This window comes from Chlorocebus sabaeus, chromosome 9, assembly GCF_047675955.1.
Source record: "Chlorocebus sabaeus isolate Y175 chromosome 9, mChlSab1.0.hap1, whole genome shotgun sequence".
NCBI lineage: Eukaryota > Metazoa > Chordata > Mammalia > Primates > Cercopithecidae > Chlorocebus > Chlorocebus sabaeus.
Window position 1 is genome coordinate 67,930,297 of NC_132912.1, and position 15,462 is coordinate 67,945,758.

At 36.3% G+C, this 15,462-nt stretch overlaps 1 protein-coding gene across 2 annotated transcripts in view; it reads left to right on the forward strand.

Annotated features, from left to right (window-relative positions):
- Window positions 1-15,462, forward strand: part of MICU1 (mitochondrial calcium uptake 1) — a 262,263-nt gene that overhangs the window by 92,927 nt on the left and 153,874 nt on the right. For both annotated transcript variants that reach the window (XM_007963109.3, XM_038009080.2), the window contains one exon: window positions 10,505-10,548. In XM_007963109.3, coding sequence (XP_007961300.1) covers window positions 10,505-10,548 — 44 coding nt within the window. The remainder of the gene's footprint in view (window positions 1-10,504; window positions 10,549-15,462) is intronic.

A 15,462-nucleotide genomic window follows, 5' to 3' on the forward strand; every position in this document is an offset into this window, starting at 1 on the left:
CCAAGAATATATGAGTTTCTTCCTCTGCATTCCTGCCAACACTTGGTATTATCAGATTTAAATTTTAACAAACTTACGAAAGTAAATTATTGTCTCTTTGTGCTTTTTCTACTCTCTATTTTCTTTATTTCTGCTTTGATCTTTATTATCTCCTTCCGCCTACTAATATTTGGTTGAGTTTGTTCTTGTTTTTCTAGCTCCCTAAGGTGCATTATTAGGTTGTTTGTTTAAGGGCTTTCTTCTTTTTCAATGTAGTGTTTATTGTTATCAACTTCCCTCTTAGAATTGTTTTTGGTATATTCCATAGCAAAAACATGTTGTGTTTCCATTTTTGTTTGTCTCAAGAAATTTTTAAAATTTTCTTTTTAATTTCTTCATTGACCCATTATTCAGGAGCGTATTGTTTGATTTCCACATCTTTGTAAAGTTTCCAAGGTTCCTCCTGTTACTTATTTCTAGTTTTATATCATTGTGGTCAGAAAAGATACTTGATACGGTTTCAGTCTTCTTAAATTTGTTAAGATTTGTTTTGTGGCCTCACATATGATCTGTCCTGAAGAAGTGTTCATGTACAGGTGAGAAGAATGTGTATTCCGTAGCAGTTGGATGGAATGTTCTGTGTATCTCTCTTAAGTCCATTTTGTCCAGAGTACAGTTTAAATCTGATGTTTCTTTATTGATTTTCTATCTGAATGATCTGCCCGTTACTGAAAGCGGGATGTGGAAGCCCCCTGCTATTATTGTATTGTGATCTCTTTCTCTTTTTAGATCTATTAATATTTGCTTTATATTTAGGTGCACTGAGATTGGGTTCATCTATATTTACAATTGTCATATCTTCTTAATGAATTGACTCCTTTATTACTAAATAATACCTTCCTTGTCTCTTTTTACAGTTTTTGACTTATACTATATTTTATCTAGGTATAGGTACTCCTGCTCTCTTTTGGTTTCTATTTCCAAATATCTTTTTCCTTTTACTTACTTTCAGTCTGTTTGTGTCCTTACTGGTGAAATGAGTCTCTTATAGGCATCATATAGTTGGGTCTTTTAAAAAATTTATTCAACCATTCTGTTTTTTAGTTGGAGAATTTAGACCATTTATAGTCTCTGTTATTGATATGTAAGGACTTTATTACAGCCATTTTGTTACTCATTTTCTGGTTGTTTTGTAATCCCTCTTCCTTTTTTTCCTTTGTTGCTGTCTTTGTCTTCCTTTGTGGTTATTTTCTCTGGTAGTGTATTTTAATTCCTTGCCTTTTATTTTTAGCGTATCTATTACAGGATTTTTCTTTGTGGCTACCGTGAGGCTTACAAAAAACGTAATTAGATTATTTCAAGCTGATAACAGCTTAACTTTGATCACAGATACACAAAAACTCTGCACTTTAAAGTGTTTTAAATAATTTTCTGGTTTTATTTTGCATTTCACTAACGACAAGTGAGGCTTATCATCTCTGCATGTCATTGATTACTTACATTGCCTTTTCTATGAATTGTCTGTTTATAGTCTCTGCTCATTTTTCCATTTGATTTTCTTTTTTAGTAAAAATAGTTTATATATTCTCATTGAAATCTGTTACATACATTGCAGATCTCTTCTCCTAGTCTGGAGCCTTTTTATTTTGTTCGTGGTGATTTTTTTTTTCTTTTTTTCTTTTCTTTTTTGAGACAGAGTCTTGCTCAGTCGCCCAGGCTGGAGTACAGTGGCCGGATCTCGGCTCACTGCAAGCTCCGCCTCCCGGGTTCATGCCATTCTCCTGCCTCAGCCTCCCGAATAACTGGGACTACAGGCGCCCGCCACTACGCCCGGATCATTTTTTTGTATTTTTAGTAGAGATGGGGTTTCACCATGCTAGCCAGGATGGTCGCGATCTCCTGACCTCATGATCCGCCCTCCTCGGCCTCCCAAAGTGCTGGGATTACAGGCGTGAGCCACCGTGCCCGGCCTGTTTGTGATGATTTTTAATGCACAGAAGTTGTCAATATTGATATTTTCAAATGTTTCAGTCTTCTCTTTGATAGTTTGTACTGTTATTTTAACTGCTTTATTAAGATATAGTTAACAAAATAAATAGTACATATTTATAATGTGTTCGATGAGTTTTGACATACTAGTCATATGTATATTCTAGTGAAAGCATCGACACAATTAATATAATGACACATTTATCACCTCATGAGTTTCTTCATTCCCATTTGTAATATTTCTTTACCTCTTTTTCCTGCCCTCAAAGTCCCAGGCAACCACTAATCTGCTGTTTTCCATATCCTAACTGATTTTCAGTCTGCTTTCTCTATCAATTATTGAGAGAAGGGTGTTGATTTCTGATTTTAATTTTGGATTTGTCTGTTCATACTTTCAGTTCTATCGGTTTGGTTTTTTGTTTGTTTGTTTGTTTGTTCATTTTAGAGATGGGTGGCCTCACTGTGTTGCCTGGCTGGAGGGCAGTGGCTGTAAATAGACATGATCATAGTATACTGCCTGCTCGAACTCCTGGCTCCTGGCCTCAAGTGATCCTCCTAGTCTCAGCCTCCCAACTAGCTGGGACTACAAGCACATGACCATGTGCTTGGCTCTAGTTTTTGCTTCACATATTTTGAAACTCTCTTATTAGGTACACACATTTTTAGGATTATTAATATTGTTTGGTGAATTGACCCTCTTATCATTACATAATTGATTCTCTTTATCCATGTGATTTTTTTTTTTTTTGCTCTGAAGTCTACATAGCCTGATATTTATATAGCCACTCCAGTTTTCTTCTGATTATTTTTTTCATGACTCTTTCTATCCTGTTACTTTTAACCTTCATATATCATTATATTTCCTTAGAACTTGAGGATAAATTCAAATAATAAAAAATAAAATAGGGTTCTTGTGGACAACATGTAGCTAGATCTTGTTTTTTATACAGTATGATAGCCTCTATCTTTTAATTACTACATTTATTGATATGCTTGGATTTAGGCCCACCATTTTATTTGTTTTTTTCTTATTTCTCCATCTTTTTATGTTCTTTTTATCCCCTTGCCTGCCTTCTTTTTGGAGTATTGAAAATTTTTTAGTATAGTTTGAATTAATCTTTTGGGTTAATATTTCTTTGTATATCTTTATTCTACTTGTGTCTATAGGTATTGTAATATACATACTTAACTTTTTACAGTCTATTAAGAATTTATATTTTACCACTTTCAGTGGAATATAGATAGATATCTTTTCACCATGTAGGTCTCTCCTAACTTTATGTTGTCGTGTCCTATGTGTTATATCTGTATACATAAAAAATTCTACTAGACATTGTCTTGATTTTTTTTTAGTAACTATCATACATAAAGAACTTGCAAGGAGAAAATATTATATATGTCCAGATAGTAACTATGTCTGTTGCTCTTTTTAAATTTTTTAAAGTTCCTTTGGTATCATTTTATTTCCCCGCTGAAGAATAAAATGTCTTTTGAAGCAGGTCTCTTGGTGACAAATTATCTTATTTTCCTTCATGTTAGAATTTTTTATTTTGTCTTCATTCATGAAAGCTATTTTCACTTAGATAAATAATTCTGGGCTGAAATTCTTTTCTTTCAGCAGTTTAAACTGGCTACTTCAAAGATGTTTAATTATCTTTTAAAAAAATATTAAAAGATTTTTTAAATGAAATTGCTGAGGCAAACAGCATAAGTGAGGAGAGATGGGATCCAAGAATGAAATTCTGTGAAGTGTAAATATTTAAGGGATAGGCAGAATAATCATCAAAGGAGTTTAAGAAGAAGCAGACAAGATTATATGAAGATGATTATGAGAAATTGGAAATACAGATATATGATCTTAGGCAAATTTTTTAACCTCTCTAAATCTGATTTTCTCATTTGTAAAACTGAGATAATAGCAACTAACTTGTATGGTTATGAAAATTAACTTATATATATTATATACGGCCTACTTCATGTCAGTATTTGCTTATAAAGTGACAAGAATTCTCAGTAAGTTCCAGGCTGTCCTCTCATGCCATGCCCCTTGCCCTGACTTTTTTTTTTTTAAACTATAATGAAGAGACATAAAGCACCTATTACAAGGCCTACGAAAATAACTATACTTTCTTTTGCTAGCTTATATTACCTTGCATTGCTGAAAAATATAAACATTTTAATACATTTTTAGGATAAATTTTAGTGCTAAACACATGTAGAATAATGAAACTGGATCTTCCATCTCTCATACAAAAATAACTCAAGATTAATCAAAGACTTAAATATAAGATGTGAGATCATCAAAATTCTATAGGATAACCTTGGAAAAACTCTTCTGGGCATTGGCCTAGGCAAAGAATTCATGACTGAGACTCCAAAAGCAAATGCAACAAAAATAAAGAAATGGGACCTAATTAAACTAAAGAGCCTCTGCACAGCAAAAGAAATAATCAGAGTAAACAGACAGCCCATAGAATGGGAGAAAATATTTGCAAACTATGCATCTGACAAAGGACTAGTATTGAGAATCTGTAAGGAACTCAAATAAACCAGCAAGAAAAAAGCAAATAATCCCATCAAAAGGTGGAAAAGGACATGAATAGACATTTCTCAAAAGAAGATATACATATGGCCAACAAAATTATGAAAAAATGCTCAGCATCACTAATCATCAGAGAAATGCAAATTAAAATCACAAAAAGATGCCATATTACTCCTGCCAGTAATTAAAAGTCAAAAAAAATAGATGTTGGCGTGGATGTGGTGAAAAGGGAACACTTTTATACTGCTGGTGGAAAGGTAAATTGGTACAACCTCTACAGAAATCAGCATGGATATTCCTTAAAGAACTGAAAGTAGGCCGGGTACAGTGGCTCACACCTGTAATCCTAGCACTTTGAGAGGCTGAGGTGGGCAGGTCATGAAATCAGGAGTTCGAGACCAGCCTGGCCAGCATAGTGAAACTCCTTCTTTACTAAAAATACAAAAATTAGCCGGGCATGGTGGCACACGCCTGTAGTTCCAGCTACTCAGGGCTGAAGCAGGAGAATCACTTGAACCCAGGAGATGGTGGTTGCAGTGAGCCAAGATTGTGCCACTGCACTCTAGCCTAGGCAACAGAGTGAGACTCTGTCTCAAAAAAAAACCCAAAAAACTAAAAGTAGCAGATCTACCATTTGATCCAGCAGTCCCACTACTGGGTATCTGCCCAAATAAAAAGAAGTCATTATATGAAAAAGACTCATGCACATGCATGTTTATAGCAGCACAATTCACAATTGCAAATATATGGGCCAGGCATGGTGACTCATGCCTGTAATTCCAGCACTTTGGGAGGCCATGGCAGGTGGATCACTTGAGGTCATTAATTACAGACCAGCCTGGCCAACATGGCGGAACCCCGTCTTTACTAAAAATACAAAAATTAGCCAGGCGTGATGGCACGCATCTGTAATCCCAGATACTCAGGAGGCTGAAGCAGGAGTATCACTTGAGGCCAGGAGGCAGAGGTTACATTGAGCCAAAGTCGCACCACTACACTCCAGCCTGGGCAACAGAGCAAGACTCTGTCTCAAAAAAAACAAAACAAAAAAAAAAAAACCAAACAAACAAACAAAAAAACAAAGATATAGAACCAACATAAGTGCCCATTGACCAAAGAGTGAATAAAGAAAATGTGGTATATATACACCATGGAATACTAGTCAGCCATCAAAAGGAACAAAATAATATCTTGTGCAGCAACTTGTATGGAGCTCGAGGCCATAATTCTTTTTTTTTTTTTTTTTTAATTTTTGAGATGGAGTCTCGTTCTGTCACCAGGCTGGAGTGCAGTGTTGTGATCTCGGCTCACTGCAAGCTCTGCCTCCGGATTCACACCATTCTCCTGCATCAGCCTCCCGAGTAGCCGGGACTACAGGCGCCTGCCACTGCGCCTGACTAATTTTTTTGTATTTTTTTAGTAGAGACGGAGTTTCACCATGGTCTCAATCTCCTGACCTCGTGATCCACCTGCCTCGGCCTCCCAAAGTGCTGGGATTACAGGCGTGAGCCACCGCACCCGGCCCCTAAAAGCCATAATTCTAAGTGAAGTTAACTCAGTTGTTGAAAACCAAATATCATATGTTGTCGCTTATAAGTGGGAGCCAAGCTATGAGGTTGTAAAGACACACAGAGTGAGATAATGGACTTGGGGGACTTGGATTTAGGGTCAGAGCACGATGAGGGATTAAAGAGTACATATTGGGTACAGTGTACACTACTCGGATAATGGGTGTGCTAAAATCTCAGAATTCACCATCATAGAATTCATCAGTATAACCAAAAACCAGTTGTACTACAAAAGATACTGAAAAAAAAACTAGTGTTAACAAAAAAAGAATCTCTAATTTTTGAGAGATAGCTGGGACTTCTTAACTAAAATTATTCAGTTTCCATTTACCTAAATTCTAATTTATAGATATTGAAATGATATATTTGATTCAGTTGCCCTTGTGTCGTTTGACAAAGTCAGTTGCCATTGTCTTTAAAACAAGTCTTTTAAATGCTCTGAGGCTTAAACTGAGACTATTCTTAGCAGTATGTGTGTACATTTACACATACTCTACTTTTACACACATATTTATATTATTTGGGTGTGGACTCAAGAGGCAACTGCCATAATTAGAAGATTCTTAGAGTTAAAATAAAAAAACAGCCCTTTAACCTTCTGAGCCTTGGCTTTCTTATCAATAAAAAGGCAAAGGTAGTGTTTATATCACACTGTGAGCATTAAATTAAATGACTGAAAGTTCTTTGAATAAAAGTTTAAAAACCATGGGAAACACCTGAGTGAAAACAACATAGCTATAATAGTCTAGTATTTCTAAGCTGGGACCAAAAAAGTTTGGGTAGCAAACTGAAAGAGAAATCCTGTCATATGGAAGTTACCTAAGTATTATTTTTAAACTACACACGCTATTTTTTCACCTTTCATTCTCCATGTTCTCCCTGCCCCCAATAATTGGGCCTATTAGATTTTCTAGAGGAGTAGTTAGGGACAATAGCTTGAATTACTTCATCCATCCTCATTCTCCACACTCCACTTCCAACCATTTTAAGAACTGATCTAATCCAACCATCTCCTTCATTTGGCAGGTAAATAAATCAAAACATAACAAGGTGAAATAATCATTTCTTTCAACTTGAAATCATGAAACTCTTGGCCTACTGCATGTCGGTATTTGCTTATAAAATGACAATAATTCTCAGTGAGTGCCAGGCTGTCCTCCCATGCCCCTTCCTCCTCACCTTTTTTTTAATATAATGAAGAGCATAAAATACAAAACATAAATCTGTTCCATCTTGTCCATCTCCACAGTTCATGTCACAGAAGTAACCACCTTTAAAATGTTAAGTTACATTTTGAGTTATTCTGGGTATTGCCCTGATAACCTAAAATCTGTGCTAGCTAATACAGTAGCCAGTAGCCGTATTTGGCTACAGAGCACTTGAAATGTGGCAAGTCTGAGTTGAGATGTATTATAATTACAAGATACACACCTGATTTTGAAAATGTAGTATTAAAAAACGTAAAACATCTCATTAATATTTTGATTACTACTTAAAATGATACTATTTGGATATATTCAGTTAAATAAAGTATTGAAATTAATTTCACTTGTTTCTTTTTGTCTTTTTAAAAATTTAACGTTATTTTTGGCCGGGCACGGTGGTTCATGCCTGTTATCCCAGCACTTTGGGAGGCTGAGGCGGGCAGATCATGAAGTCAGGAGATCAAGACCATCCTGGCTAACATGGTGAAACCCTGTCTCTACTAAAAATACACACACACACAAAAATCAGCCGGGCATGGTGGCACGTGCCTGTAGTCCCAGCTACTCGGGAGGCTAAGGCAGGAGAATCGCTTGAACCCAGGAGGTGGAGGTTGCAGTGAGCCGAGATCATGCCACAGCACTCTAACCTGGGTGACAGAGCGAGACACCATCTCAAAAAAAAAAAAAAATTAACCTTATTTTTAAAATGACATAATAATTGTACATATTTATGGGGTACATAGCACTGTTTTGATACATATAATGTATATAGTGATTGGATAAGGATAATTAGCATATCACCATCAAACATCATTTCTTTGTGTTGGTACCTTCCTTCTAGATATTTGAAACTGTGTAATATATTGTCATTAACTCTACAATGCTATAGAACACTAGAACTTATTCTTCCTATCTAGGTGTAATTTTGTATCCTTTAACAAATCTTTTCTAGTCCTTCCCATTTCCCCTATCCTTCTCAGCCTCTGGTATACCCTGTTCTACTTTCTACTTCTATGAGATCAACTTTTTCTGGCTTCCACATAGGAATGAGAACATGCGGTGTTTAACTTTCTGTTCCTGGCTTATTTCATTTAACATAATGTCAACCAGTTCTATCCATGTTGCCTCAAATGACAGGATTTCTTCCTTTCTACCTTTTTAAAGATGGTTATTAGAAAATTTTAAATTACACATGTGACTTGCATTTGTTATTCACACTATATTTCTGTTGGACAGCGCTGATGCAGTTAGTAAGCATATATCTCCCTAGTTGATGTACCAGGTTTTACCTGTGAGACATCTGATTCTATTCTGATTCTCATGCCTTTGTAAGGAACCAGGAAGATTTTTGCCTGAAAATCTTTAGGATTTTTTTATTCTTGGTATTCTCAAATTTCACAAGCATACACTGACTGTTTTGTTCAATATGCTTAGAACACTTGGTGTAAGGTCTTTTAGTTTGTCTCTCTATAGTTCTGAGAAAGTTTCTGCTAGTATTTTTTTGGATTATTTTCTCCCTCTTTCTGAAGGAGAAAGGTCCTGTATCTAATTGGATACTAAACCTCTTGGATTGAGTCTCTGTGTTCTATAATTCTGTTTTATATTTTCTATTTTCTATCCTGCTGTCCTTTGGCAGCAGTTTGGGAGGTTACCTTATCCTCATCTTTTGAGAGTATATTTAAAAATAGGGCTGGATGCGGTGGCTCATGCCTGTAATCCCAGCACTTTGGGAGGCCGAGGCGGGTGGATCACCTGAGGTTAGGAGTTCTAGACCTGACCTAGAAGCCTGGCCAACCTGGCGAAACCCCATCTTTACTAAAAATACAAAAATCCGACAGGTATTGTGGCACACACCTGTAATCCCAGCTACTTGGGAGGCTGAGGTAGGAAAATCACTTGAACCTAGGAGGTGGAGATTGCAGTGAGCCAAGATCATGCCACTGCATTCCAGCTTGGGTGACAGAGCAAGACTCTGTTTCAAAAAAATAAATAAAATAAAATAAAAAATAGGGGGAGATAGGCAATCAGAGTTTTAATTGTCTAGAACTCTTTCTTTTTCTCTGTTCTTTTATCAGAAGCATGTTCTGATGAATATCAGCCTTTATGACTTACACTCTCCTAAATATCTGTCAGGTTGCAAATTAAAATTGTTTCTGACATTTCTTTCTGTGTCATGAATTATCTGTTTCTTTTACAGTCAATGGGTCAGTTTGTTTAGGGCTGGCTTCTGGAAGATGAGGCACATTGCAGATAAGAAGAATGTATAACCAAATATTTAAATTAGAAATGCAAAAAGGTTTTTCTGGGAGCAATGATAATCTGATGATTGTAATAATGTGGGCATAGTGAGGTAAAGGCCTGAACTAGTGGGAACTGAAAGAAAAGAACTGAATAATTATGCAAGAAAATAAGTGTAACTGAGTACTGATTTCTCTACTCTCAAAACTCCCACAGCACCCTTTTATTGAAGTTATTGTATGCTCCCTTGTAATGTTAATTATTATATCCATATGTCTTTCTAACTAAATTGTGACTTTTCAAGGCAAGGACTGTATCTTATTCATTCATTCTTTTGCAGATATTTATTGATCAAGCACTGTTCGAAATGCTGGGGATAAAGCTGTATGCAAAGACAAAACTATCCCTGCCCTCAGTGCCACCGAATATATTCACTTAATTTTTCACAGTGCACAGAATCCAAAGCTAGGCATTCCCAAGTAAATAGTTAACATTTAACCCAATTTAAAAATTTAATATTAAGATGGCCTGTTTGTGACTGTTTAGTTGTATTGCAATAGGTTTTTTTTTTTTTTTTAGTATTTAATTATTTTATTTGGACTTGATACAAAAAATTATTATGCATTCAGATTAAACTAATATTCCTTATGTTAATTAAAAGTAATATAACACCTTGATATAGTGAAAAGAGGACCACTTTGGGAGGAGTCCAGAGTTCTAATTGGACTCTACTGTTGAATAGGTTTGCACATTTTTACCTTCTTAGAGCCTTACTTTTCTGATATGTAAAATAAAAGGGTTGGTATCTGTTAGCACTCACACTTTGAATCTGAAAGTGGAACAAAATATTCATTCCTGTGGCCTTTGAATAAATGTTTTGTACTTTTAATTGAATGACTGGAAACAAAACCAAGAGCTGTCATTTTATATGTTTCACTTGAGTTATAATCAATAGCTAAATGTTTTTTCCTTTTCTTTTACAGACTTGGGTCTGGATCAATATATAATAAAACGCTTTGATGGAAAGGTGAGCAAACTATGACTCTTCTATTCATATATCCTATTATTTACTGAGATTTTTAAGTTCCTCTATAGTTATGTGTGAGAAATGACTGAATACCTGTTTATCTTATCAAAAGAGCATGCTTAGGTGAGGGGGTCTGTGCCTCCATGTGCCTCTGCAGAAAGAGGCAGAAGGTTCTATGTTTTTCCATGTAAGGTAACTCTTATGTATTGCCTGCTATTTATATTAAGGGCTAATTCAGTGTTTGTTGACTTTTGAGTGTTAACTCAATAGTCATCATAAAGATTAACAAGCCCCCCAATATTGTATTGGCATTTCGTACAAAACGCTTCCCTGATTTGACCTTTTTCAGACTTTGTGATAGTGTCTAGCAATAATCTTAACTAGAAAATTACAAAGGTCCTTGTAGTGCTTTTGTAATAATTATGAAGACTATTCCAGATTTGCCTATAAGTTTGCACTATACTTATTTTTAGTTATTTATACCTGAATAAATAATATAACAAATTATTTTTAGGTATAGAAAACGAGACTTTCAGTTTTATTATCTCATAAAGCAGTCAAACATGTTTTTTCCTTTCAGGCCAGATTCTCCAAAAAGAAAATATTACACAGGGTCAGAAAGAAAAGTAAAGGGTCAATTTTACAGAGGAGGAAGAAAGCACTTCAGAAAGAAGAAAGAGCCAGGCATGGCTCTGCAGAGCACAATGAACAGGAAGTCAGAAGGAAAATCATGGAGTGGCTGGAAAAGGCAGGATCACAAAAAAGGGTCTAGATGGGAAGAGGTCAGGGTTAGTAGAAACTGATGACTTTTGCAGAAATGTGCCAATTCATGCATTATTACATAAAACTCCATATCCTGGTAAGGTGGAGAGATAAGTATCGAGCTCTTTTATACAAGTGAAAATAATGAATAGCTGCCTTAAGATTTGAGAGATCTCAGCTAAGGCTACCTGCGTAAAAATTACCTTTCCTATTAAGGTGGCACAGTGCCTAAAATGCCTGTATCTGTGAATATCGTCATTTTAAAGTCACATATTCTAAAAGAATGATCAGAAAGGAAGGGCACTGAACTAGATGTTAGGAGACCTAGGCTCAAGATCCTAACTCTGCTTTGGGACAGTTTCATCTTTTCTCTGATCCTTGGTGTTTCTGCTTTATCTGTAGTAAAGTACCGTATCCAACGTGAGGACTTACTGCAACACTTCTGATTTCAGAGTCTTTGGAGGGTCAGGTCCCTATCTTACCTGTTCTTGTGTCACTTAGAGTCCAGCGTGGGCCTGGCCCACAGGAGGCAAACAATAAATGTTTAATTACTTGCAAAAAATCAACTACAGTAGTCAATCACATATTCCGAGGTGGAGGTCTGACTCATAAAGTCAGTACTAACTTACAGCAAATTCATTTTAATAAATAACTTTTTTTTTTTTTGAGGTGGAGTCTCGCTCTGTCACCCAGGCTGGAGTGCAGTGGAGCGATCTCGGCTCACTGCAAGCTCCACCTTCCGGGTTCACGCCATTCACCTACCTCAGCCTCCCAAGTAGCTGAGACTACAGGCGCCCGCCACCACACCCGGCTAATTTTTTTGTATTTTTAGTAGAGACGGGATTTCACTGTGTTAGCCAGGATGGTTTCAATCTCCTGACCTCGTGATCCACCCGCCTCTGCCTCCCAAAGTACTGGGATTACAGGCGTGAGCCACTGCGCCCGGCAATAAATGACTTATTTTGGTTTTTTGGAGAATCACTTGAACCCAGGAGGCAGAGGTTGCAGTGAGCCAAGATCATGCCATTGCGCTCCAGCCTGGGCAACAGAGCGAGACTCTGTCTCAAAAAAAAGAAAAAAAAGAAAAAAGACTAAAAGAAAAAAAAAAAAAACCTTATGTAATGAAGAGTGCCAGATTCATTTAGTGTTTGATCAGTTTAAAAGTTTTCCATGTTTTTTTGTTACATATGAAGTCTTTCGCCTGGTAATTGTAACTGTCAGTACTTTCTCAATTGTCAGTCTTTTCATTTTTCTTTATTTATTTATTTATTTATTTATTTTTTTTTTGAGATGGAGTCTCGCTCTGTTGCCAGGCTGCAGTGCAGTGGTGCCATCTCAGCTCACTGCAACCTCTGACTCCCTGGTTCAAGCGATTATTCTGCCTCAGCCTCCTAAGTAGCTAGGATTACAGTCACGCACCACCACCCCCAGCTAATTTTTGTGTTTTTAGTAGAGATGGGGTTTCACCATGTTGGCCAGGATGGTCTCAATCTCCTGACCTCATCATCCGCCCACCTCAGCCTCCCAGAATGCTGGGATAACAGGTGTGAGCCACCATCATTTTTCTTTAGATCTTCATGACTTTTTTGTTCTCTCATTCAGAAAGTCTTAATTCTTAAGTAGCTGCTTCTAGAATATATGAATTCTAAGACAATTTTCTGTTTAAAAAAACAATTTGTGTGATAATGATATTGTAGTAATTTTGTGCATTATGGCCAGAAATGTAGTTAGAAGGCTAAACACCTAAGAGGAATTTCTTTTTAGACTTGCTTTGATTTTTAAATGGATAATTTTTTCCCTCTTCCTCTGTTTTTTTTTTTAATTTGTAAGGTAAACTAGCTATTAAATGCTTAGAGAAAGAATTATTTACTCCTATTGTCTTAGCCCCCATTATCTTAACTTTTAGCACACCATTTAACAAAGTCCAAAATTTGACCAGTAACAGACACTAGATTATTTTATTGCCTTCTAATTGAATTAAACTCCAGACTTTTTGTCATTGAAAGTAAGAACAAATGTAAAAATATTTTCCTGGGATGTTTTAAATTTGTACCTGAATAATGGAACCTCCAGATGCAAAATAGGAAAGAGTAGCCCAACTGATATTGACAAATAATTGAGTAGTTAATTCTTGTTTTGCTAAAATCTCTTTCTCCTGATCCGTTTAATTAACTGGAAGGTTCCCTGTAAAAAGTAAATGAGACATTACTATTTCAACTGATAGTCAGTGAGAACTGAATTTAATTAAGCAGCTTTTGAATTTGTAGGTGAATCTTTTTCCAGAGCCCATTATTACTTTATGTTAATGGACACTAATACTTTTAGAATACTAGCAATTTCCCTTGTAGAAAAGTTATGAAATACATTATTATTGTCACTTGTATCTACTATCATAGGCCTTGTATAAAGAATGGTAACGGCTATGGTTACCATTGGTTTTAAGAATATGTTTCGTAGATAAGTGGTATTATTTTTAAAATATGAGACTAGGTTTAAAAGTTTAAAACTTTAAATCTTGAAAGAGTTCAGATTTTATCTTAGAAGACATTTGAAAATTATTATAGCTTATTAGCATTATTATAGAGATGGTAATACAAAATATATTCTGACATTATTATTGTTATTTTGAGACTGAGTTTCGCTCATGTCGCCCAGGCTGGAGTGCAATGGCATGGAGTGCAATGGCAATGCCACTGCAACCTCTGCCTCCGGGGTTCTCAAGCGATTCTCCTGCCTCAGCCTTCCGGGTAGCTGGGATTACAGGCGTCCACCACCACGCCCGGCTAATTTTTTTTGTATTTTTAGTAGAGACGGGGTTTTACCATATTGGCCAGGCTGGTCTTGAACTCCTGAACTCCTTGAATTACCTGACCTCAGGTAATCCATCCACCTCGCCCTCCCGAAGTGTTGGGATTACAGGTGTGAGCCACCACGCCTGGCCGGCTTTTGTTTTAATGTAATATGTCGTAGATTCTTTCTAAATGCACCTTCCTGTGTTGAATCCTTCTTGTAAAAAAAAAAAAAAAAAAAAAAAAAAGGCCCCTTCCCCTAGTATCCCTGTATTCTACTAACAATTTGTCAATACAGTGATTTCATGAATTTTGGATTATTTATTTAATGAAAACTAAATTTTTTTCTTTGTTTTGTTTATCATCTTTTGTGATTTTACCATCTAGTTGGGCTATAAAACAATTATTTCTTTTTTTTTTTTTTTTTCTTTTTTTTTTTTTGAGACAGAGTCTGGCTCTGTCGCCCAGGCTGGAGTGCAGTGGCCGGATCTCAGCTCACTGCAAGCTCCGCCCCCCGGGTTCCCGCCATTCTCCTGCCTCAGCCTCCCGAGTAGCTGGGACCACAGGTGCTGCCACCACGCCTGGCTAGTTTTTTGTATTTTTTAGTAGAGACGGGGTTTCACCGTGTTAGCCAGGATGGTCTCGATCTCCTGACCTCGTGATCCGCCCATCTCGGCCTCCCAAAGTGCTGGGATTACAGGCTTGAGCCACCGCGCCCGGCCTAAAACAATTATTTCTAAGTAGAGCCTTTATTTTACATTACTGTTAAATATTCTTTTCATGTAATCATTTAGTTGCTCTCTTTTATTTGCATGATTTATTTCAAGTGGTTTGTAGCCTTCTTTATTTTCCCATTTTCTCTTACCCCTTTTTTCCCCTCAGCAAACCAAAGATAGAAATTATATTTTGTATTTCCTGTTTCTATTGCATATAATAGACAACTTTCTCCACATCAAATGTCACCATGTTTTCTTATAAAGTCACAGAATAAAATTGCATGGTATAGATAAAATTGTTTCTTAAGCAAGGAATACCAACTTCCACAATGTTGATGCAATCCCCTTATCTCTTCTAAAAACTATAAAGCTTATACCCTATTTTCAAGCAATAAAGTTGTCTATTGAAACTAATTGTTCATTATCATCATACCACCATGTATTTCTTTTTTAGAGAATAGATTTGTTATTCTTTCCTACCTATTGATTCCCCTTTCCCCCAACCTCTCCCTGAACATTTCAGAAATACTGCCTCTGAATTGAGTTTTTCCCATTACTTGGAACTACAGTCCCCTCAGAACCTTGACAATCTCTCAGACTTGGAAGGAAAAAATGATATGTATATTTCCACCTCCTTTATATTATCT